Consider the following 27,707-nt stretch of genomic DNA (forward strand, 5'->3'; position numbering starts at 1 on the left):
TATGATTTAAGAAGTTTTGAAACTACTTGCTCTTTCTTTTGAAACCCATTATCATTGTGAATTCACATTGCGAAACCAATTTTATTAAGATTTTATTCAACGTGCACGTGTTGTCCCTTGAACCGTGAAACGGCGGGCTGCCATTGCATGCAGTGTCGACATACAACACGCATCTTTACTCTGTTGAATAAAAATCTACATAAAATCTGTTTTGCGATGTGAATTGACAATGATAATGGGTTTTAAAAAGATCTGCAAAGAGCTTCAAAATAAGACCAAGATCATATTGGTACGATTCCCCAATTCTCAGAAAGGTTTTTTTTTTTCACAAAATCGATAAGAACGATGCACGCAGTGGACGCCCCAAAGAGGCTGTTACCGACGAAAACATCAAAAAAGTTCACAAAATAATTTTAAATGATCGTAAAGTGAAGTTGATCGAGATAGCTGAGATTATTACATAGCGTTGTTGGAGCGTTTAAAGGATGAAATCACGAAAAAACGGCCCCATTTGAAGAAGAAAAAAGTGCTGTTTCATCAAGACAATGCACCGTGTCACAAATCAATGAAAACGATGGCAAAATTATATGAATTAGACTACGAATTGCTTCCCCATCCACCATATTCTCCAGATCTGGCCCCCAGTGACTTTTTCCTGTTTGCAGACCTTAAAAGAATGCTCGCTGGAAAGAAATTTAGCACTGATGAAGAGGTAATCGCCGAAACTGAGGCCTATTTTGAGGCTAAAGAGAAATCGTACTATAAAAATGGCATCGAAAAATTGTATGACCGCTATAATCGTTGTATCGCCCTCAAAGGCAACTATATTGAATAATAAAATCGAATTTTGTCAAAAAAATATTTTTTACTATGTTAGTCTACGAACTTTTCAGCCCAACTGTTATAACGTAAACTCGTTCTTCAAGATAATACCAATCCTTACTGCCATGTTTGCCAACTCATCCAGGTGAATGCTTTGGTAGCTTTTTAAAAATATGAGTGTGGAGACTTTTCGAACGCACTGTCAAAGCATCAGTAACAGCGGCAATGGTAGTAGTATTTCATTACTAAAGGGACGAGATTAACGACTAATGGAATGAGGCGCTGTATTCGAAGTAATGATAGTTAATGCTAAAACATTTCTATAAGGAACATGCCACACGAACGATTTGAGTTTTGATTTAGGAATTAGGATGTCCAGCCAACTTTATACCGTTAGGTTATAAAACACAATAAGAGAACCCGAATTTGTGTAAAGATCTTGTGCAGGAGGATACTTCTGTCAAGGCAATAAAATGTACAAGACACGACAAATAATACCAATTAACAAATAAAAAAGTAAAAAACAAGAACCACATGGCACAAAAAGATGTAGGCAATGTAGATGCCAACATACTCTGCTAAGCCCCCTGGCGGCAACAACAATCTTCACGTAGACGGGAACTTCATATGAATGCTATAATATCTATCAAAGAGTATTAACAATTTACACTGAAATATGTTTGCACTGGAACGGTCCGTTACTAATCCTGACGAGACGGAACGGGAATGTTCCAGATATATACGAACCGGAACATCGTTTCGGTCCGCTCCAGTCCATTTCGAGCCCTGAGTCCGTTGGTTAAATTTTAAATGGGTTACAAACTCGAACTTTTCATAATTTTTAATCCGATAGTATGTGATGTTGACAGTTTGATATAGCATTGTGAAGACAGTTTTGAAGCAAGATAACCTTCTGTCAGAACAGAAGATAAAGACGAGCAGAAAAACTTGAAATTTCGGGCTTCTTGAGCGTGACAATTGCTTCAAACACTTTCATCGACATTATTATTCAAGAATCGCAACTACGCTTGACTGTATTTCGTGCGCAAGATGGCGATAAATTTTGGTTGTGAACATCTAGGTTTCAGACTCATGAATTGTTACAAATAAAGTAAGAATACCAACAAGGAAAATGTATTTTTCTTACCTCTTTTTCGATACTCTTCAAAATCCATTCTTTTAAAGGTATGTGTGTCACCTGAAAAATAAAGGAAAGTGTCTCATTGCTTCATGTGAACTAACAAAGTAAATAATATCATAAAACACGTTACGTACTGGGACATACTATTTTACTTACTATGGAATAAATTTTGTAATTTAAGAAAACAGCACGCAACAAACAATACCTTAATACCTAGCTTTGTACGGCATTTGTGCGGGGCACATCCAGCAATTAACCCTTGGCAAAAATTGGTTTCTCAAATGCATGAAATTTACACTATTATATATTTATTTTCACTATTACAATTCTAATTATGCCGTCGTAGTTAGGTTCGGAGGCCAGGTTTAGCCTGCAGGCATTAGCCATTTTACATTGGAATGTAATAACAATAGAAAATAACAATAAAATAACAATAGAAAGTAACAATAAAAAGTAACAACTTGCAAGTATAAAGCAAATTACGTAAATGTGATAAAGTGACTTACATATTTTTACACAACAACCTTCTAAAACGTAACTGGTTTTCAAAAATGTATATTCTGTTTGCTAAATTGTTGTATTGGCTGAGTAGTCTGTAGAACAGGGAATGCGGAATAATCTTAGTTTTTTACAGGTGGAAAGTTGAGTGCTTATGACTCCCCCACGTAATTTCCGGTTATATGGGAGGCAAGATACGTGCGAAAGTCTTACCATGCAACAGATAGCTAAAACGGAACCCCTCTTCTCCTCGAGCCGCAAAACTACACGTTTAGTGACAGCTACTTGACGAAGATAATTCCTTGCTCAATTAGTTACACCAAACCCTATTCAACTCTAAGTTTATTGCAACAAATGTATTGCATGTTTAACAATTTGAAAGGTAGCTACAATCTATATTCGAAGATTTCATAAACATTCAATTAACGAGAATTCTAACAAATATCACACCAACTTTTAAATTAATAACCATTAAATAATAACGTTGCCTGCAGTTTCAGGGTTCCGCCCGTGTACATATTAAGTGGTTATAGCAGGAAATTAATTCTTTACTTTAATCGGAAGTAACACAATCCACCATACCAAGTGTATGCTATAGAAATTTGATATGAAATATAGACCCCCCCCATTTTTAAGTAGTTATTATTATTTCTAGATGGCCAATGAGGTCAATAACACGGATTAGACTGCAGGTCCAGTCCCGATAAGCCTTACTGTGCATAAAGTGAACTCAAAACACCAAATCAATCAACCAATGAATTAATTCGTAACATTTATGCCATGACCAAAAAAATGAAAAATCTTATGGCTTTTCAGATGCCATGGCATATTTCGTGGCATTTCCCAAGGATACAATTGGTCCTATTTCCGTAGCATTTTTCTAGCACAACCAATCAGAAGGGACCTGTAGGTCACGAGTGCAGATGTAATGGCGACTGCATAAATTGTAAACAATGTATCACTTTACATTTTTAAAAGCCGATAACTATTCAACCGAGAGGATTGATTGAATTATTGACTTTATACACAGTAAGGCTAATCGGGACTGGACCTACAGTTTAAAGTGGGATCCGAACCACTATGTGTCTCCACCGGGTATTATACAGAGTGCCAGTGAAAGTAAGCTGTTGTCCCAGTCCATTCATCTAGGAAATTATTTTTACGAATTCAAACCAGAACTTAGATCTTTTCAATTTTATTTTTAACAATGCCAGAATATAGAAATCTAATAGAAAACTAGTCAATATTTCCCTTTCCTTTTATATCAAATTCAAATAAATTTATATCCTACAACTTAGTTGATTAATAATTGGGGGACAATACGTGAGTAGTGCTCGCGGCCATACGATGGAGAATTATAGATTAGGTTCCTGGATACTGAAACTAATAATAATCTAATTATCAATTGAAATAACAGACCTAATATTGAACAAATAAATAAATATCTAGCTAAAGAATTAAAAGGAACCCCAATCTACTTACATCCCCCATCGGATAGCCACACTCACCATTCACGTGTACAGTAAGAGTCACTCCACTCTTTCCCCCTTCACAAATCTATGGCGCTACTTAAATACATACATATTTTATAACGTATACAGTACACGCGTGGAAATATATTTTAGTTGTTTCAATTGTGAAGACCGTGCACTTACCATAGATTGTGTAATTCTACGTGCCTTTCGTACTGTCCTACGTTATACATTGTAATCACACAAGCTAACCGAAATGTAGCATGAAATGCTTCCGTGCAAAATACTGTCGGCTATAAGATTTTTTGGAAGCATTTACATAGCATTCATGTTAGCAAAAATGTTAAAGAAAATGCTTCCGTCAAAAGCAGGGCTTGAAAAAGCTAATGCCCCTGATTATTTCATAGTTTAGTTTTTAATACTTAACTGCTATGCAAGTTTAACCAAGCGTAATATTGCTTCGCTACCCAAGACCAACTGGTCGACCGGATTGTCTTGCTCGGACACGAGGCCTCAAGATTGCGCAGGGTGTGACGTCAGAACACGTGATGTCAATTTTGCCAAGTTGTTTATCGTACAGCTATGAACTAGTGGGGGGGGGGGGGTGATATGCTTCTTGTGGTGCGATATGGCACTCGAAAGTGAATTTCCTGGAAAGACGACCAATTCTCATGTTCCCATTGGCTATTTTGTGGAGGAATAAATGGTCTGACATTTATGTGTATCGTGGTCAGCAGAGCTTGGATTTGAATGTAATTACATATTCTATTCCTTTCTAGATACATACCATGAACAGGAAAATGTCGACGAATTATATAACTGACATGATTTTGCATAAGTTTTATGTTACATATTTGCCAGGATATTACATACTTACATATTTGCTAATTTACTTTATATAAAACAACATATTTCGGTATTTTCCCCCTATTTTGATCCTTTTTCCTATATTTTCGATCTCTGAAACATGATGAATTAAATTTGTAGCTCATGTGATGTCATATTTTCTAATCAATGAGATGCATACTGCTTACCGTCACCTAAAATTGACTGGCAAACCGAAAGACAGGCTGAAGAAAAAAAAATAACTGGAGCAATTAAATATGTACACTTTGCTGTGGTTTTTTGAGTTTATAAATTTGATACAAATTTTAATTTGAACAATTTATGTCCTTAAAATTATGTTAAATATGTTCAAATAAATCAAATACCTAGCAGAATTCTTGAAATTGCTTGGATAGTCGATTATTATTAATATTACACTTTCTTTGATACTATATATTTAGCTACATATCCTTTGGATAATACATATTTAGGTACGTATTTTATCAATTATTGTTACATATTTATGTACTATTCTGTACTTTGATATTACATAATAGCTCTATTGATCACGATGGATATTTAACATTTTCAGAAGGATGGGCTTTTGCAAGTGTTTTGTGGCTGGAATTTGGTGACAAACAATGGTCAGGAAGAAATTTAGAACGGAATTTATTCTATCTGAATTTGAGGGGCATGCCATGGACCAGATCTCGGAGAATAGTATTCAATTTTAGGAGAAACGAAAGATTTGTAAAGTGCTGAGAGCAGACAGGTTGTTTATTTCGGTAGAACGATAGACGAGACCCAGCATACGCATGGAACCCTTCCCTTTGCGTCCTTCTCCCCGATGTTAGCCTTTGAAAAGGTGTCTATAGCTACAAATTAACGTATTAATTATTTTCCTCATTATTTAACCTTCTGGCTCCAAGGTGGGTCAAGCATAAATAACTTAAATTCACTTTTGTTTCTGATTCTCGTGAACATAGGTATTCGAAATTCGGAATCTTGATGCAACATTTTAAATGTATGTTTCGTTAATTCGTTTTGCTCTTTATCGTAGAGATTAAAAATTTAGTTGTGGTTGGTTACTTATTTTAGCGAACACGTCTGGGTGCCACGTAAAAAATCGCGTCATGTAGATACCGAAATTGTGGTAGCTGTTCTTCAAGCATAGTCGCCACAATATGTAAAAGTTCTACTCACAAGGGAGGTTATCTAAGTGTCCCCCTCCGATTTCCATGAAACTTGGCAGGTGCATAGAGGAGCCCAAAGGAAGAAATACGTGTTTTTTGCTTCGGCTAAAAAACTGTTTTAGGGGGCAAAACCCCCCTTAAATGTCAAGATGAGGACAAATTGAAGTGGGGAACCGACCCCTGTGTCCCCCTCCGATTTCCATGAAACGTGGCAGATGTATAGAGGGGCCCAAAGGAAGAAATACGTGTTTTTTGTTTCGGCTAAAAAACCGTTTTTAGTTGGCAAAAAACCCCTCAAATGTCAAGATGAGGTCAGATTGAAGTGGGGATCTGACCCCTGTGTCCCCCTCTTGTATCCTTGGCTATGGATATCACCTATATGATATCTAGGTCATGCTTGATAGGGTTATGGTTCCCGTGTGCGGCTATTTTGATGCTCCGTTACCCTGCTTTGGTCCGTCTATTGTTATGCCCATGGCTATCCGGGAACAACGGTGTCTATGAATTCGCCATCTCTCTACAATTGCACTGCGTTTGGTACCGACAATCATACAGTTCTGTGCTGTGTGCGTTCCAATTATAATTATATGACTGTGTTGTTCCTATGCCAGATTTACGTGGTTTCGGAGTCAGATCCCCACTTCAATCTGTCCTCATCTTGACATTTGAGGGCGGGTTTTAACCCCTAAACAATTTTTTAGCCGAAACAAAAAAACAGGATTTTTTTCCTTTGGCCCCCTCTATACACCTGCCACGTTTCATGGAAATCGGAGGGGGACACAGGGGTCAGACCCCCACTTCAATTTGTCCTCATCTTGACATTTGAGGGGGGTTTTGCCCCCTAAAACAGTTTTTTAGCCGAAACAATAAAACACGTATTTCTTCCTCTGGGCCCCTCTATACACCTGCCAAGTTTCATGGAAATTGGAGTTGGACACAGGGGTCAGATCCCCACTTCATTTTGACATTTGAGGGAGGGTTTTGCCCCCTAAAACAGTTTTTTAGCCGAAACAAAAAAATACGTATTTCTTCCTTTGGGCCCCTCTATGCACCTGCCAAGTTTCATGGAAATCGGAGGGGGACATAGGGGTCAGATCCCCACTTCAATTTGTCCTCATCTTGACATTAGAGGGGAGGTTTTTACCCCCTAAAACCGTTTTTTAGCCGAAATAAAAAACACATATTTCTTCCTTTGGGACCCTCTATACACCTGCCAAGTTTCATGGAAATCGGAGGGGGACTCTTAGATAACGTCCCTTGTCAGTGGTGTGGTGGCGCCAGTCACGTTCGATTTAAGAATCTGTAACGTGGCTATCGGACCCCCTTATAGACAGACAACCCACACTACTGTGCAATATGCCGGGTTGCATATGTTTAAGAATGTGGCTTCGTACCTGGCCGAATTTGGTCAAGTCAATTTTTGGTCGATCTCAATAGAAACGGGCAGAAAATGTAAAACGAAGGAATAAAAGAGAAGCCTTTATTGGATTTGTTACTATGTACATGTTTGAACACATTTTCAATCGCTGTGGAATAATTAAACTTTTTCGCACAGGTCTAGCATTATCTGAAATTTTCCTACACAGGAAAGTCGAAACAATCAGTTGTGCCACAGATAAACGTATTATAAGCAGATATGGAACTCAGGCAGAAAACCTTCTGAGCTTTAAATTTCTGTCTGCAAGACGTTCTAGTATCGACCGCTGAGAGGCGCACTCACACCTTTTGCTCGCTGGACATTCCGCACAGGTCAAAGAATGAATCAGCCTCCTCACACCAGGGGATACGGAATAGCTGCAACGGAAAACAATTTTCTCCTAGAAGATCATCACAAACTGTTGTAAATAGTTTTGTCCCTAAGTGAAAGTGTAAAGTGCAAGTGGTGCCTCCCAACGGTCGATACTAGAACTTCTTGCATACAGTATTTTAAAGCGCAGAAGGTTTGCTGTCCGAGTTCCATATCTGCTTATAATACGTTTGTCTGTGGTTGTGCTGTCCTAAAATTTTACAAGAATGATTTACTTTTTCCATGTAGCATTTTTTTCCGTAGACTATCTAAAAGTGATATTCTACAATAGCAATATCCACGTGCATATAATATTTTGAAACTAGTCCCTCGTCAATGAATCCACAAATCTAGCTAAATTGAAGGTTCATAATAGATCCACAGGCTTGCAGGGTAAACACAATTCCTTTGTATTACCTGCACAAGCATGATTTTTATATAGACGATGTGCTGATGTCTTAAAAGCCCTCTATAGGGCAATAGGCATAACTGTACCGGCTTCCCGAAGAGCAGAAGACAGTGCAATGCTGTGTCAACGGAGACCAATCACGTTGTCGAACTGGCCATCGCCGTTGCCACACCTTGCCGCACCCTAATTGAAAGGGTCAATGTCTTCTGCAGATCAGTCCTTAGGGAGGCTCAACCCGGGCACCAGCCTCAGACCCCCACGCTACAGGAGGATCCACACCAGATAAGAATAATTGATTTGTATGGTTAGTTATGAGTCTATAAAGCGTTGGTGAATCCAATTAAGTACACTCCTGACTTTGGAATTATTTTGGAAAAATTTAAAATATTTTTATAATAGTTACAGAAAATCCTGTTCAAATATTTCAATCAAAAATAATTAATATGCACTGTCGTTTAATTATAGAAAAACTAGTTATTATTTCACATGATGTGAATATATATTATTTTATACCAAACTTCACTACAAAATTCAATGAGAAGTAAACAAAACAGAATTATGTGTGTGGATATGAGTAAAAATGGACACTTTGATTGGTAAAATAGTAATTTGATATTTAACACGCCCAGTATCGTAATTAAACACAAGCCGGCCCCCGTGGCGGAGTGGTTAGCACATCGCGCTACGACGCCAGGGGTCCCGGATTTGGATGTTTGTGAGTGTCTATTCATCAATTTCATCATATCATCACTCATCTTCGCAAATTAGCCAAAAGTGGCACAAAAGACGAAGTAAAATAAAGCAAATCAAAAAGAATCAAAAAAATTAAACACAAAGAACCTTTTGATTGCTTGGTTTACTTTATGCACAGATAGACTAATCGGGAGTGGAACCACAGTTTAAAGTGGGATCTGAACGACTGTGTAATGTGCCTTCACCGATTATCGAACCCGTGACCGCTTGATTACAAGGCAAAGACATTACCACTACGCCATCGGGAAGCCCCCCACCCACAATCGACTTGAGTGACACGTGATCATTGTATCGAGTCCGATCGCCACACTATTTCTTTCTGGTAACTTCCAATGGACCATGTGATGGTAGGCCAAGACTACAATCTAGAGATCTACGTATCTTTAGATAGGTCGATCGTAGGTCAATCTTTAGTCTATCATTTACAAGAAGTCTCCCCCTCCTGCAAAAAACAATTCTAGCTGCGCTACGACGTTGAAGAAAATATTTCCAATTTCCAATTTCGTCTTCCTGCTATTTATCAGAGACTTGTATCATTCGGATTTTGTTTCCGGAAACTACTAGCAAGATACGTCGATAATAAAAAATAGGAAGGTAGGGTGTTTGGGGTTAATGCTAATTTTACTACACAACTGAGGCAGACTATCAAACTATTGTGCGTCCGTCCACCTTTCTGGTATCATCAATGGAATATGCGTTATGGCAGTGGTTTCCGAAGTGTGAGCCGTGGCTGGCCGCGAAATGTTCCATTATTTTCACTGAAATGATATGATTGTTCCAAATATTTGCTTATTTAGTACTTTGTACGTGTAAAATGTTTCTGAAGTTGTAATATGTGTATGTGTTTTAACTAAGGCAAGAAACCTAACCACACTAACTGAGCATTGTAAGTGTTAGATATACAGTATGCGCCAAAATATACAGTACTGAAATGAAAAGATGAACAAAAGTATAAGACATGTTACAATATAGTGACTGGTCTATATGCAACCCAAATAACAATCGTGCCTTTTGGGTTGCATAACTGTCAGGAAACCTAAGGTTAGGTTAGGTTAGGGCATGTGGAGTGGACGATTGTCATTTGGGTTGCATATAGACCAGTCACCTTTTTCAAACTCGGTCCACCTTCACGACCGCTTCCGTATGAGTGGAAATAATGCTCAACTATGAATACTTTTTCCTCCGTCGAGAGACCCATTTCCAACAACAACTGCACAACACAACTTCCTTTTCACTACTGCGAACACGTGCAGCTGGAGTTATGCCCCGTCGACAAACGCAACCACGTGTTCGAGATGAGCGAGTTTCAGTACTGTATATTTTGGCGCATACCGTACCCACACTCTGACTAGGGTGCCGAGGAAAAATCTTGAAACATTAGGGACGCCGTGCAACAAAAAAGTTTGGGAACCTCTGCGTTATGGTATTCTCGATATTTTTTTTTGTCACGAAGCCTCCCCAATATTTTACTTGCAGAGGGGACACATACAACTGTGCTACGCCACTGCCTGTAAGTATGACCGAAATATGCTTTATACAATGTTTTACCAAAAAATATGTCCTAAAGTTAAGCTAAATCGATATATTGATTGATTTGACTTATTTCACTTCGCTTTTCTGCCAATTTTGGCTAATCGCGAAGATGAAGATGAATGACGATATGATAAAATTGTTGAAGGGACACTCACAATGTTCGATTCGAACCCGGGACTCCTGGCGTGTTAGCACACTGTGGTAACCACTCCAACATGGAGGTCGGCTGTTAAGTAAAGCTAAGGGTATCACCAATAAAAACTAATAAATCGTGTTCACAAAAGCTAGACACTTGATTAAATTGTTTCAGACAGACACACAGATGCTCAAATACAAAGAGATTCTCTAATCCTAGCTACAAAATTTAATGGAATGGATTTATGCAGGTATTATATCTCGAGAAGTGATCTTAATAAGAGTGGAAAACTGTAGAAATATCGCTAAATAGTGAAAAAAGTAAAGGAAATTTCCAAATGTGTTGTTCATTTTGTACAAAATTACTATGATTCTAAAGCAAAAGCATATTCTCTACTCAACTTTGTTATGGCCAAACGAAACAATGCCATCTGTAGGAACTGATAAGAATCATCGATTGCCGATTTCTGCCCCGTAGCTTCACTTCCGGACACCTTTTAACGAAGGTTGCCAAGTTCAAAAATAACTGGAGCACAAGGTTTAATTCTTAAAGCAAACACCGAGGCCGTCCTTTGCTTTTAGTCTTCTCGTTTTAAGGAATTGCTGAAACAGTGACCGAAAAGAGAATAAAAACTTCACAACCACGTTATGTGAAAACAGCAACAATTGCGTGCAATAAAATACAGCTTTTCTGAGACACGAATTTTTGTCTGCTGGGGAGGGGGCAAGTACCAAGATAACTGTGCCATTCCAATAATAATAATTATTATAATGAAAATGGCATTATTATTATTATTATTAGTAGTAGTAGTAGTATTAGTAGTAGTAGTAGTAGTAGTAGTATCAAAAACGTTATTATCCTCGTAAATTACGCAAACAGGAGTATAAGTCTTTGTCTAGAAACAAAGGATTTGAAATATTTTCCCAACACGTTGAATTTCACGTTACCTAATATTGGAAGACGAGCACACAAACTGTATTTTTGAAAAACAGAAAATGCATAATAAATGCATTCCTAATATATTTTTTGTACATATGATATGTATAACTTTCATGTACAGTCACGGACACTTCTGGGTTGTAACGACCCTATTGAAGAAGCACTGAAGCAAGCCATCCATGTCTGACCACCACTGGTGAGTAGACAACCCAACCAAAATTGCAATTCTGCAGCTTGTATACCAGTCACGCGTACACATCTCTGTAAATTAAGTAGTGATGCCAAAGAGAAATACGAGAAGAAGATTGTCGATCGTAATGTCTCCTGTTCTCGGCATGGAAAAATACTCGGTCCACGTTACGTTCCATTATTTAATGTTGTTTGGGAACGAACCTGACAGACTGAGTTTATATTTTCACTCCTTGCATTACAGTAAATTCCATATTTTACAATTATATTAATGCTTTGAACGAAAATAATACCCAGAAAAACATCGAACACACGTGAACACGAGTCTTCTCACACACATGCACGTGAAAACAAACGCACAAATCTAAGTTTCAACTTCCAAGTGAATGTCCAAATAACAGTAAATGGAGAAGCACGATGTGCGAAACGGGATTTTTCACAGAAAGAATGCGTCTATTTTTGACATACGTTGTTTATATTAATAGACAATGAAACAATTATGATAGAAATTAAGATGCATTTTCGTCTTTAAGTGTTTAGGATGGAACATGCAAACACAAGTATCAAAGAATTGCTTTAGACAGCACTCACGATTTTGAAACATGGAAAGCTGTTGTGTGAAAACAGAATGTAGCTACTGTCATATTAGCACCGACAACTACGAAGCGTTCTCAAGGATCACGCGGCTGCATGCTTTTCGCTAATAAATAACTGTTTCTTTTCAACACATACACAAATACATCGTCACTTCGGAACAAGAAATTTTCATCTTTAATGCTTTCAGATTACCAACATACGAAGTGGCATGTAATTCAAAAGGTTTTGAAGAAACCTCAGTTTTATAAACAAGGTTGGATAAAATTAGACAAAGAAAACAACTTTCTTTCAGCTGAGCTCGAACTCAGGTTTCCCGCATGGTAGTCCGACACGATAACCAACACTCCAAACGAGACAACACGAAATTCTTTCGCAAGTAGTCGACTGAAACGCAAGTTTATTTTCAGATTGCTAATTCCCAAGGTATAACATGCCTAGGCAGATGTGTCTGCATTTTCTGTACGTTTGTTATTTCAGTCGCTTTGGTCACTCCGTAGGTTAATCACGGCAGTAATGAGGAATATTTTTTAGACAAAGATGATAAATAGACACACAGGAATAATCACCCTCGCAAGAAAGCCAGAACTCGAGTCTGGAAACTTCGACGCGAGGTATGTTTCTTGTTCTAACTATATCTGTGTGTTTTCGTTAGATTCATGGTATTTCGTGAGTTGTTATGAATAAAGTAAATAAATAAGACAAGTGGGAGGAAGGGACTGGAGAATCGTAGCTACGTAACCATTGAGAAGATATATTTCGCCTAGATAGAGAATCTCTATATCCCCTTGTGATAGAGAACCTATTAGAAGAATGAAAATACAGATTAAAATAACAAATTTGATGTGTTTCCTTTCGTCAAAATGCCTAGAAAACAATATTACATACTTCTTCACTAATAGAAAATATTTTTTAAAAAATGTCCGTGGTGGAGATCGAACCTAGATCTCACTGATGAAAGCTCTGTACGCTAACCAACACTCTATGAATAACACCATGTTTTCTTTTTTCCAGTCAGTCTGTTTCCATCCTGAACACTTGAAGACGAAAATGCATGTTAATTTCTATCATAATTGTCTCAAAAATAGACGCATTCTTTCTGTGAAAAATCCCGTTTCGCACATCGTGCTTCTCCATTGTCTGTTATTTGGACATTCACTTGGAAGTTAAAACTTAGCTTTGTGTGTTTGTTTTAACGTGCATGTGTGTGAGAAGACTCGTGTGCACGTGTGTTCGATGTTTTTCTGGGTATTATTTTCGTTCAAAGCATTAATATAATTGTAAAATATGGAATTTACTGTAATGCAAGGAGTGAAAATATAAACCCAGTCCGTCAGGTTCGTTCCCAAACAACATTAAATAATGGAACGTAACGTGGACCGAGTATTTTTCCATGTCGAGAACAGGAGACATTACGATCGACAATCTTCTTCTCGTATTTCTCTTTGGCATCACTACTCAATTTACAGAGATGTGTACCCGTGACTGGTATACAAGCCGCAGAATTGCAATGTTGGTTGGGTTGTCTACTCACCAGTGGTGGTCAGACATTGATGGCTTGCTTCAGTGCTTCTTCAATAGGGTCGTTACAACCCAGAAGTGTCCGTGACTGTACAATATATGTTTTACACATGTGGAACATGGAGCAACGTAAAATAAGAAAATACACACGCATCATGCTAACACTAAATTGTGTACTTTGAATACGGACGTATTCGAAGTTTCTTTAATGTGTGTGTGTGTATATATATATATATATATATATATATATATATATATATATATATATATATATATCCATCTCATAACAAACCAACAGCAAAAATGATATAAATTGTATATCAAATGTGCTCGCTCCAATTCCTCCAAAAATTGTTCATGCATCCAAGACAAATCTGTTTAGCATCAGTTGTTTGAAGTACATAGTTGGTCTTTTTTCTCTCTCTGGTAATTTACAATGCATTACAGAAAATAATTATATTGCGAGTTAAGCGGTCAAAAAAAGTTTAGATTCAATTTTTTGCAAATTGAAAACAATATCGATTCAATAGGACACAAATAATTTCACGGGGCGCCAAGTCATTCTCTCTTTTAGAATTTTTTGCAATTAGATTCTTCGGCGCCCAGGGCTGACTCCCGCCGCCACCTAGCTACTGCTCTGAACTTGATGATACTTGAAGAAAGCAGCCATCGGGAGCGGAGCGAGCAAGAAAATTTTACGAAATGTAATTTTATTTGCATAAAATTTGAAATCGAGGTGAATTTGAAATTGCCCCTCTGTGTCCCGCTCTGCAGGTGCCCTTGGCCGTCTAGAAGACAAATGCAATAAATACGTGAAAACTAGTTCCATCTTGAGTAGCCTTTTGTCCTGCTACTATAAGCTTCTGTTACCCTTGTTTTTCCTTTACTTCAATCTTTGCCGCCCCCCCCCTTGCTCCCCTTGAATTTATTTTCATCCAAGGTTGGGGGCAATTCCCCCCCTGCCCCCGACCCCTGTAGTTGCGTCACTGCACAGTTTTTCTCTTACTTCGTAGAACATATTTTAAATAGTCATACATAATTTCGATAATCTCACTTTTATCTCCGTACCCTTTTACTGATCTGTAAACAAACACTTATCGCGTGAAGAACGTTTTTCACGAAAGCAACGATAGTCTATAAGTATGGGTACGTTCAAAACCTAGACTAATTTGTCTCATAATTATCTCATAAGTTATGAAACTTATGAGATAATTATTAGTTATCTGGGGAAAATATTGGTTTTAAGTGTCCTTAGCCTTTGTTGCGTGGGACCTTTCACAAATTTGCTGTAGTTTAGCGTAGACTCGTTCTTGATAAACACATATTTTTTAGTTTAAGTGCTCTGAAAGTGCCTGGTGACCTCGAGAAAAGATATTCTGCCGGATGCGTGTTCAGTCACTTAAACGCCACTACCAAAGTCTTCCAACGATGTGACGCCATTATCGGACTATCACCTCCATTCCTTAACTTACTGGCGTGATAGCCACGAGTACGGGGGATTATGGCGCAGGTTGCGCCATCGAGATTTTGGGGGGGATTTTTTCCTTGGAATAATATAAAATTAAACATTTATATATTTTCCCAAAATATATGTAAAAATTTTGCACCTTAAATGCACCATATTTAATCCATTCGATGAAGAAAAGAAAGTGTTTAAGGACAATATCGAAAGGGGGCGGGGAGAAATATCAACTCTTATATATTAGGCCTTAATTGACACGTGGGTTAGGGGGGGGGGTTCTGAATTAAACGTTGGGGGGACAGTATCCAACTCTACGTTTTTGTTTATGGCGGGTATTTTAGTTAGAAGGGGGTTGAGCATTAAATTAATGGGGGTATCCAATTCTTGTGTATTACTATTGTCTTAAACTGTTGCGGAAATTCTGGTGTGGAGACTGAGAATTAATTTTTTGGAGGAGGCAATATCCTGACACGGTCAACCATAGGATATTAATAGCCATAAAAATATATAAATTTCAATACATATTGAGAATGAGCAACATCAAACTCTATATAGGTATACGAATGACAACTCTCAGGGCACGGGAAAACATTAAGATTTGCAGTAAAAAGAAACAACACTCAGAACTTACGTTTTAACATATGAATTCAGAATCTATTTATCTTGATTATGCAATTAAAATCAAAGTTGTACATCATAACGAAACGCACTAAAAGTCACAGTAACAGCATAAATTTCTTCTCCACAACAAGCAACAAGATTAATATATCCCAGGCGGGATGGTGTACTTCAACAGTCTGTTCATACGTCCGGAAAGGACATGTCAATCCACACTTCAATATCAACAGTAAGTCTTAAATTGGCTTCGGAATGGTAAGATTGAGTATTAAATTCAAAGGCGGAAATGTGGCTCTTGATAAAGTGTTAAATCTTAGATTGTCAAGAGATTTCTGTAGTGGAGAGAGTTAGAACATTAACTTTGGAGACTGTATTTAGCGATATGGCATCCGCACGTTGTCGACCCCGAACGTGCCAAAAGAGAAGCTGGAAAAGACTAAATATCTCGGGATTCTAAGAAAGTATTGACACTCCATTAAACTAATATTCTTGAAAGCCTGCAAAGAAATGGATGAAAAAATTTCTTGCTCGCTTCGCTTGCAATGATATGTTGCGAAAATGCGTGTTTGGCGCTTTATTGAGGTGAATGTAAAGTTGCATTACAAGACATAAGCTATATTCATTAATAACATTACTTCTTAAAATATAATGCTTAGTTTGGAATACAGTTTAATTTAAAGCCGGTGCATCATTTGGAACAAAAATATATCGAATCCGCATTTCTAACTTCTTTACTTTAACAAGTTAAATTTGCACTCAGGATAAAATCCACATAATTATTGTTATTTGTTACTAAAATAATTATACTTACCCCAAGAAAACTGGGGGAGTTCTTTGAAAGAGAAACCGTATTATATTATCACACTAAGCTTAAGAATTTCTATCTAGGGTTCTGTAATGTCTCGTGAAACAATAATTGAATCGGTCATACGGCTGGAGCATGTTATTTGGTTTGCCAAGGTTGAATTTTCTATCTTTATCTTAATTTGTGTATCAATTTGTGTTAAATACTCAAATTGTGAATTTTATAAGCCCATTCACAAACACTATTTATATGCATATTTACATAATTTAATTTACTACATTTAACCAATCAATGTGCTACCTTAAGTTTTTTTAGAAAATCGAACAATTAAATAAACAATATGGACAGTTTAACATGGTGTTTCACTCAAATAGACATCAAACTATTTTGGGGGATTATGATGAACGATTTTAGGGGCGGTCTTGAGTGACGGGTACCCTGTTTAGGGAGGAGGGGCATATAAAATATAATGTTCAGTACTGCTAAGAAAAAGTTATTTTCGGTAGACACGCTGTCGCAATTAAATCCTTTGTGAGGATTACGATATGGTTTGAGGACGCGAATGATATGATTTGGAGGGGACGCATGATATGGTTTGGGGGGGGGATGACCCATTGGCCTTGGGGGGGATGGGCACCCCTGGTGGTAGTCGTGCATATGAGTATTGGATTATTACTTTTCGATGAAGGGTTCAGGCAAGAAATATATTTGCGAGTAATTCAAAAGTTCCAAAAATTCTCAATATATGGAGCTACTTATCACATTTGAGCTACCAAGGTTGATCGATTTGGTGTTTTAAATTCACTTTATGCACAGTAAGGCTAATCGGGACTGGGCCTACAGTTTAAAGTGGGATCCGAACCACTATGTACATCCACCGGGTATCGAACCCGGGACCTCTTGATTACATGACGACGACGCTACCACTGCGCCATCGGGGAGGCCCGTTGAGCTACCAAGGATGACATGGATTTCTGAGATAACTTCTTTGAAGTAAAATGAAATTATTATTTTTAATGAACGGATTGACAGAACAATATATATACAGGGTGGGCCAAAAGTAGGTATACATTATCCTATCACAAATATACCATATACTGTATACCTACTTTTGGGCCACCCTGTATATCACAAATAGGTATTAATTTAGTGATTTCAATGGTGTCCCTCATGGCCATGTACGTTGACAGAGTTCATTTACTTTGGCTTAAGCTACTATTTGTGAGTCTATTGGTAATTGTTACATCCTATAGTACTGATTGAGATACTTGACATGGATGAAGTGACAAGACCGGCACCAGGTGTCTTCTCGTTTTAGCTCTGCGGAAGAGTGCTTTAAAATTTATATTCTAAGGGGCATTATACCACAGTTATATGGGTATATAAGGATACCAAAAAACCATGTCATCTCAAAGTGGTAGCTAATAGAAATGGCGGCCAATCCAAGATGGCGGATGTTGACTTCCGAAAACACAACTATGTCTCTAAACCTAATGCTCCGATTTCAATGCACTTCTTTTAAACGAAAGCTTAAGATGTGGTCTTTATTTAATGTTATCTTAGGTTTTTCGATATTAGCAACCGTTAATTAGTAAATCACGGATTAGTAAAACAATTGTATTTTTTACTAATAAATTTATGTTTATCATTAAATTACTAATAACATAGGCATCTGACAAGAAAATATTCCAAACAAAAATTGTAGTGTAAAGTATTTTCTTTAATTCGACATATTGAACTGTTTGGTTTAGACCTCAGAATTCACATAAAACGAATAAATTATGTAGGGTGTGCAGCGAATGCTACTAGCCTGATGCCCCTTTAGTCCTTCTTAATCACACATATTGTGGCTGGTACTGACAATTGAACAACGTATTGTTGTTAGATATCTGTAATAACATATAGTAATTATAAAATTAACAGTTATTTTATTATTATTATTAAATGTAGTAATAGTAGTAGCAGAGGCGTCTCGTAAACGCATGCGTTCACGAGACGCCTCTGAGTGGTAGTAGCAGTAGTAATAGTAGTATTAGTAACTAAGAATGAATTTTGTTTATTTGTTACCGGTGTCCATGGAAGATTGATTGATTGAACTTAAAGTTTTGGGCGTGTGAGCACTTACTATCGGATTAAAAGTTATAGATACTCGAGTTTGGACTGTAATTAAAAATTAACCAGTAGACCTACATAAAAACGAGTTACACCAAAATTTAGCTTACTCAATTCTTCGTTAATCTATGCTAACCCGTCTTTTATTTACAGAATTTCAAAGATAGCGATCGTTTGCAAAACTTAAAAAAATGGCCCTTTCTTTGTTCTCACGACGATCAAAATTGAAGGCATACTCGAAAAAATATTGGCTAGCATAGATTAACGCAGAATTGAATAAGCTAAATTTTGGTGTAACTTGTTTTACTTGTTTTTTTAATGTAGGTCTACTGGTTAATTTTTAATTGGAGTCGAAACTCGAGTATCTATAATTTTTAATCCGATAGTAGGTTACTTGCACCCGTCACGTTATAGGGAGCCAAGTCCCTTACCAAAGATAAGAAATCAACATGTGCCTCTAGGACTACAATCTCCTTAACCACATTAAAATGTGAGGCAGAGGCGTTCAGCAGATACAAGGACAAAACACAGGACAACACACAGCCCTAGAGAGGATTTTACTGGCCGTAGGTTCAGACGCCAGAGCCTCGTTGACCTGCAAGGCTGACGTTTCCGGAGTATAGTACGTGGAAGTGAGGTTAACGTTTACGTGTGTTGAGAAACGCTTACTCTTTACAACCAAGAAGAACATTAGGACATGTTCCTACCGTTTATTAGTTACTGCAGTCGAAATGTCTTCTTTCATGAACGTCAAATCTATAAAAATTGTTTCTTTACTGTACACTTGGCAACATGCTACGTATCCGATGCTCATTTGTTTCGTCCAGCCAGCAACATTCCGTGCCTTGGGACACGAAAATGCCCGATGTCAGTCGAAGCGCTGATTCGTTGTTTCCCAGCCGCCATATGGAAGTGCAATCAGTATAACCACTCTGCGACAGTACTCAATCGTCTGCGAAGAAAATCAAGTAAGTTTCAAGAGTACGAAATTACATCAAGATGGACACCCTGAATACCTACTCCGATCTCTTATCGTGCTAATACATTGATTTCACTCTTAACGACCCACATGAAGGAGTATCCCTTATTTGCACAGGTGAAAGTCAATTGCAAAACCACCCACTGTCTCCCCAACTTGAGCTGAAACAAAGTTAGTTAACGGTTCCCATAGATACCGTAAGTGAATTCATTACATGCCCATTGCCATGAAGTCGGTAAACGCCAAGCAGATACTCTCGTTGTCCGTGCTAGAGAACAGTGTTGCCAAACAACGATAAATTCCTCTGGACGACGTGAAATTCTGGTATAATATTTTCGCGAAAGAGACGAAAGAAATATCGTGGAAATATTTGATTTGCATTTACAAGTACTGTAAGAAGAGCGAAAAGGAAGCAGTTGTGAACAAGACCAATACTACAGTGGTTGGCGGAAGAAGGACAAGGAAAGTTAAGGTCAAAACTGAGGGTGCCCGTAGATGGGGCACTTGCCCCCACTGAGATGTCCGGAAAGAATTCTTATAATTCAAAATGTAACGTGAAAACATGCACATGTGCTGGGGATGCTTTATGAGAATTCTCTTAACTGGGAGAGGGCATCACACAACGTTGCCCCCATTTTAAGCACTGCTGCCCCCTGAGAAAAATCCTGCGGGCGGGCTTGGTCAGAACGCGACGCGAAAGAATTGATGAAGTTGACAAAGCTTCGAATTCCTGTGATGTATCGTAAGAAGAAGCATTGGCGTACTCAAGGGGGGAGCTGATGGAGCAACAGCCCCTCCCGAAATTTTGAGAAAATAAAAAAAAATAAAAAGAAATCAGTAAAGAGCTCGAAAAAATCAAAGTCGTAGCTGAAAACTCCCTTAAAATAACTCCCGATTAACATTTTGTCTTTGAACAATTTTTAACCAAATCTTTTGAGGTGTTTACAAAAATACCGGGAGGCACATTCATGGAGTTTAATTATCCTAGAAATTATGCAAAATTACAAGTTTTCATTAATTTTGCTCCAATATTGTGTGGAAAAACTATATTTTATGATTACATATTCTGTAGTAATTCTTTCATATTTTACAATAATACTCCAATTACATTACACACAAATATCTGTCAATATTTTGAACAACTTTTAATTTATTGGAATTTTCAAGCATCGGTATCTGGGACGAATCTAGAACAATTGCGATGGCTGACAATTGCGGGCAATTGCGATAGATTTTGACGGTGAAGGTCATTTTACAAATTAATGGCAGGACAATTGCGACGATCAGGACCTAACCTAACCTAACCTAACCTAACCAAAGGCGCCACAGAACTAATAACTGGCTCCCAACGTGTGTGCCGCGGCACACTACTGTGCTGCAAAACTTCGTAGAATTTGTGATATTGCTGGTAAAAATTATTAAAATAATTTCACTCAATAACACAATATTTATTGTTACGCAAAGAACAAGTGAATAATATTCAATATAAATTTAATTAATATTCAAGAAATTAATTTATTTTACAGGTGATGATGTATTTGCTAACACCTAAGCTAAAGCCTTAAAGAAAACATAAGGATTGTTAATGAGGCACTTGAGCTTGTTGCTTTCTTAAACAACAACGTGGTGGAATTGAAGACAAACACACACGCATTTCCTGTTCAACTGATGTTTGTTAGTGCAGAAAAGGCCAGTTCGCACAAGTAGGTGGTTGGAAAATGTAACAGGGTATTAACTGCTTCCGCTGCTTTGCTGGCTTCTTTGCCAACATCCTAAACTTGGTAAGTCGTAGTTCGCCATATTTCAGTTGAAGTGTTCGGTCTGTCTGGAGTTCTGCGAGCTGCTCCTCTTTCTCCAGAAAAAGTTCGGTGGTTGATTCGCACCCAATCATAATTGTCGACAGTGATGGAGGGGAAATATTGTGCCACGTTATTCTGAAGAGCCATGAGATGATTTAAAATTAGTTGCGATGTAATATTTCCCTAACTAACTCGCACGTTAGTGTGCCGTGAGCAAAAAAAGGTTGGGAACCACTGCTGTAGAAGGTTGGAACAACAAAATAAGAAGGTGGCTTGGAAGACCGCATCCAAAAATGCATGATGTTTTGGCATATATTTGGCATCATGTGATTGTAATGCAAGTACGTTTACAAGCTGCCTTGCCAATCCCAAGCCTGGAGAAAGTGTGAGAGGCATCAGTGTACTATTCGAAAATATCAATATTTCTCATAATTCTCTTGTAAGAGGTATTGATTGATTGATTGATTTGCTTTGTTTTACTTCGCTTTCCGTGCCACTTTTGGCTAATTTGCGAAGATGTGGATGAGTGATGACATGATGAAATTGATGAATGGACACTCACAAACATCCATACCCAAGCCAGGTTTCGAACCCGGGACCCCTGACATCGTAGCGCCATGTGATAACCACTTCGCCAAGGGGACCGGCTGTAAGAGGTATTGTACGGGGCATTAAGTCACCCTTCAATTTGATAGAAGATTTAAAATGTCATCGCAATTGTCATTTGTAACTGTGTTCATCGCAATTGTCCGTGATCGCAATTGTCCGGCTACCATCGGAGACAATCGGGAAGAGTATCAATGTCTGTTTCGGTTCAAAGTTGTATCGATTCAGCCCCAGTAATTATGAAATATTGTATTGTCTATTGTGTATTGTGTATTGTGTAATTCTCCTAACCCCCGCCCCAACATTATAGCTATGTAATATCCACCCTTTCAATTCCAGCCCCTTTCCGAAATAAAATCCTGCGTACGCCAGTGGTAAGCAGTGTTGCAAGCTATCGCCAGGAATTCGAAGTGAGAATAGTAATGGCGAAAGAAGCTTTTAATAGATGTGTGTTTTGTGGACATTTTAACAAAGATCTAAGGAAGAGACTCATGAAATGTTTTGTATGGCGCAGAGACCTGTACGTGACGTAGAAGTGACAATGACAAACAGCGACTAGAAATTTTAGAAAGGAGGATATGGTGAAGAAGGAAGAGTGTGAAATGAATCTGCCATCTCCAATATCTGATCAGACAGCTTGAGGCTACAGTTAATCAAAGTACAGTCCCGACTAGCCTTACTGTGCATAAAGTGGACTTAAACAGTAACTCAATGAATACTTACTGTGTGTACGTTACTCTAATGCCAAATCTCAACATCACTGTGACAATACCACGTGAAATGGGGGTTTGCAATACTGCTGACGATGTAGGGGAGTAAGTGCATTCTGGGAAACGGGAAGGACACAACCATTTTTCATGAACGAACGAGGCTTCAGCTTTGTCCATAGGATACCTTGAGATCTAGCAGGGTGGGAAACAGAAGCGTTGAAAACATGTCAGCACGATAGGAGACTAGCGTAGTGGAGACTATTTCGCCTTGTAATCAAATGTTTCCGGGTTCCATTTACCTGGTAAAGACACATAGTGTAGGTGCAGTACCAATTAGCCTATCAGTGAATATAGTGGACTTAAAACAGAAAATCGACACAATACTAGGCTAGCCACAACTTCTAACGTTAATAGCGGATTGGTTTCCAGGCGGGGACAAACCGGAAAAATACAGTAAAACCTCGATAATCCGGACTAATGGGGGGATAAGTTGACCGGTTTAACGAAAGTCCGGACTAACTGAAATAACCTAAAAGAACAGTAGAAAGTGCATTAAATCTCCGTTTATAGCAACAAAACACATTTATTATGGTGTATTTAAAGGGCATAGGCCTAAATACACTATACAGTACAGTACAAAGTCTGCTGGAAACAGAATTTCATCAGTGGTTCATTGCCTTTTCTTTGGAAAGTTCTCTTATTGACTTCGAGACACATTTAAAACCTTGCATTCTGCTCTTTTTTTTGGGGGGGGGGGCTTTTGCCTGTCCGAATTAAGCGAAGTCCGGCTTATCGGGGTTCGGATTAACGAGGTTTTACTGTACTAACAATTATATACTTTATTATATCCCCAGCAACATTGGATAAATATCAGTCGCTAAAAGTTGTCCCTATAAGTCTGCATAAAGAGTTCTTACAACAAACTTTGTCAAACTTGCACAGCCTGTTGTTTAGTAGTATATTTAGTGACTTTGCCAAATTTTGTACATGGTGTCCAAGAGGGACTGGTACGGGACACACCCATCTGGCAACAAAAGCCAAACTAAATACTAAGAGCTCTAAATTTGGCCCTACCAACCTAACAATTCCTGACCTACAATTCCGCTTAGCTCTAATAATGCATATGCTATTTGATTAAGGTAGGTGGTCCTGGTTTTGAATTCTTAGCATTTAGTTTTGGCTTTTGTTGCAAGCTGAGTGTGTCCGCACCAGACCCGTGTCCAAGATAGGTGCATATCAGGTAGGTCAATCAAACCTTTCTGGGCTCTAATTTGTTTCTAGCGTCATCAGGATGATGTAACCACCAACCCACATAATGCCCGTACTTAACCCCCTCCTCATTCACAGCTAATGATGAAACAATAATGAGAGAAGAAGAACATACTTTAGAAACCTGCGGAACAGTCTTCAAGCAGATGATTCAAACTAAGATATAGCGTATACGAACGAAAAGTTTTAAACTGGTATCAGGTTAAGAGTGAAGAAACTAGCTTCTCTTGTTCAAAAATAATGAAGCCCAACGACATATCAGATTAAGAGAAACCTCTTCTGTGTTTGGGCTTGGGCTAAATTTTTTTCAAACAAGAGAGGCTCCTTTCGGCGCTCGCGACTGCTAGCAGATTTTTAGGTACGCGAAGCCGCACGCAATACTGTTTTAAACGATAATGATTTGACTTCAAACTTGGCAAAATCTTCGAACGTCCCTTCTATGGGACTGGGTTTGAGGAAGCCAAAATAATAGTATCTCCAGACCTTTATTTATATACGAGGGGCATACTGAAAGTAATGCGCAACAATTTTTTAAAAATCAGAATCCATCAATACAAGCAAACAAAGTAAATCATCGCAAAATATAGACTTTACTGAACGAGTGGAGGTAGTGTGAAGTCATTAGCTTCGATCGCATGAGCGCAGTCAGTTCTTTAAAAATGGCTGACAGTGGGGTTTCGTTTTGAGAACATGGTGTGATTGAATTCCTTGTTAAAGAGGGAATTCCTGCTGCTGTGCGTATAGCGATGTATGCATGGGTGTCAGCAGTGCTAGAAGATGGGTAAAACATTTTAAATGCGAGCATCAAAGATCAGCCTCCACGAACTGCCTCCACAGAATACAACATGCAAAGCAGAGGATGCATTCCGGTTGAATGTCTTGAACCTGGATAACCATAAATGCTCGCCGTTATATCTAAACACTACACAAGCTCCGTTGTGCATTGCGGGATAAACGTCATGGAAAGAAAATCATCCTTCAACACGATAATGCACGCTGCTCAGGTCACCAGGGAGGAAATTGGGAAAATGGGGTGGGAACTTCTGCCTCACCCTCCCTACAGTCCTGACATTGCACCCTTCGACTATCATTTGTTCGGTTTTGTGAAGAAACACTTACGAGGGTAACGCTACCAGAGGACAGAGGACATACAGAAAGCAGTGCGTCAGTGTCTGCGAGCAGTTTTAGCGGAGTTCTACTGTAAAGGTTCTTTTAAGCTTCCAGAAAGGTGGGATTGTTGAAAAGTAAAGAAAGGTATGTAGATTATGATGTAGCATCTTTTTCTTTAATAAACCCGAAAGTTGGTTCATGAAAAATTGTTGCTCATTACTTTAGAATGACTCCCGTATGTTCCAGCTGGGGATTTGTTTCACACAAAAGGGAATATGCCGACCAGGACAATTTTTTCCGCCACCGTCTTCTTATTTTCATCTTTCCTTAATAGCGCAGAAGCGGCACACCCAATTTGATGTTTCTTAGCTTCTGCACGAAGAAGCATGGTGTCTGTGCCCTCTCGAGCAATAATTTATGACAGGAAATCGGTAAAAAGTTGATGTTACAAACAAGAAATTGAACTGTGTTCTGGCGAAAATTTTCTTCTCAAAAGATCTTTTCACAGTAGACTTTATGTCCTCGTATTGCTAATATAGTTTTCCTTTTTTTTCTTCCTTCTAGTCTATATCTCTTGTCTAATTTTACGACGGACGGCCTACATGCTAACAAGGGAAATGGGGAGCCGGAACCAACCATACAACGGCGGTGGCGCCGAGAGTTATGACGTCGCGAAAGGAGGTGCTTCGCGCACTTCGTTCTACAGCTGTTGTGTTTCTTATCGCGCTGAATTGGCCGCCTCCCCATAATACCAGACAAGAACGATTATATGATCACATTTTCACAAGAAATTAATGTGAATAAAAGATTCGATAATATTATATGCGTATTTCGAAAGCGTCCCTTGAAGGGCGAGGCCCTGTGCGGTGGCACGGATCGCATACCCCTGTGACCCTGTGATGAGAAGCTATTAGATATGGGGAATTAACAAATGAGAAAGAAGATCTTCAGGAGCTGTAGCATAGAGGCTGGATTCGAACCTGGAACATCTGAATTCACAACACATTACACTAACTAACATGGAGACGGATTCAGTGTACGTAATAATTGGATTGGATTGATTGGATTGATTTGGTGCTTTAAGTTCACTTTATGCACAGTAAGGCTAATCGGGACTGGACCTACAGTTTAAAGTAGGATCCGAACCACTATGTGCCTCCACCGGGAATCGAACCCGGGACCTCTTGATTACAAGGCAACGACGCTACCACTGCGCTATCGTGGAGGCCTATGTGTACGTAATAAGAAAGAAGAGTACCTTATGAGGAAATATAACTCTATTCAAAGCCAACATAAGGAAACACATACCTTTGTTCATTCCACAAAGCCGTTTAAATTCTTCTTGAATTAACTACGTGTTGTGCACAACAAACATTATACTTGACTTGTCAAGATTGCATTCACGACATTGCTCCTACGATAACTTCGTCTTTCACCATCAAATTTAATTTAGCAAGACACTGATGTACCCTTACATGTTTCACAAACGAAACTACACTGCGAAATCCTTCCAGACAAGAAACAGATTACGTGAAGAAGAAGAAGAAGTTGGGTGAATTGTAAGGTTTCCTCAACAAATAATCGAACGTAGTTTGTTCCCAGCTTGTTTAAATTTCCACAGACAGATGACGCTAAAATCAGTCTTAAATTATATAATTTCTTTGTTGCTGTACTGTTTGCATTCTAGTATTTTTGAACAGCAATTTTATGGAGGGAAAATTATGAGAGTTTTATCCAAAAACTCGTTTGCAGAAATATGAAATATTATCTTTAAAATTTAAAACATGTCGAATATACACGCAGATAGTTATAACAGGTGATGTAATATCAAAATTGATAAGATAGCGTGAAGGTGATAAAAAAAAGTTGGTTTTTTTCTCAATGTATTTTGTTCTATGTATGGTATACTGCACTTTGCCCAAGTGTAGGGTTACTTAAAATATGTGGTTTCACGAAAGGATTTATGGAAGTGTTTCTTGTTGCAGAAGTAATTTGCTTGTATTGTACAGCCAACGGCAAAGATGATAGTAAGCAAATTATCCAGGGCGGTTTCCATATTTTTATTTAATTTTACATCCTGTATTGTTTGTTGTTGTGTTTTCTGCTGATGGACGTTTTTACTTCAATTCATGGTCGTCGCGTTGTGGGAAAAGGACTGAATGAAAATGGTGATGGACAATTCGCCTACAATTGCTCTTTTTTATGCCGTTGGGTGTACAAGCCATTCAGTTGGCTGATACAAAAAAATAAACCGTTATGCCATGAGAGTAGATTTACTGAAAATACTTTTTAAATATGCCATTTTCAGATACAAGTCTTGTGACGATTTTTAAACATTTTCATTTAATTTCAGTTTGAAATACACACTACAATAACCTAGTCAACAATCAAGCAATGTTCGCATATTCCCAGCTGCCAAAAGCTTT

The 27,707-nt window shown here is 38.2% G+C and overlaps 1 protein-coding gene across 2 annotated transcripts in view; it reads right to left on the bottom strand.

Annotated features, from left to right (window-relative positions):
• The window catches only part of Hdc (histidine decarboxylase), a 179,753-nt gene that overhangs the window by 124,070 nt on the left and 27,976 nt on the right, over window positions 1–27,707 (bottom strand). For both annotated transcript variants that reach the window (XM_083142564.1, XM_083142563.1), the window contains exon 2: window positions 1,970–2,020. In XM_083142564.1, coding sequence (XP_082998690.1) covers window positions 1,970–1,997 — 28 coding nt within the window. In that variant the 5' untranslated portion in view covers window positions 1,998–2,020. The remainder of the gene's footprint in view (window positions 1–1,969; window positions 2,021–27,707) is intronic.

Source organism: Lepisma saccharinum, chromosome 21, assembly GCF_977018435.1.
Source record: "Lepisma saccharinum chromosome 21, izLepSacc3.1, whole genome shotgun sequence".
Taxonomy (NCBI): Eukaryota; Metazoa; Arthropoda; class Insecta; order Zygentoma; family Lepismatidae; genus Lepisma; species Lepisma saccharinum.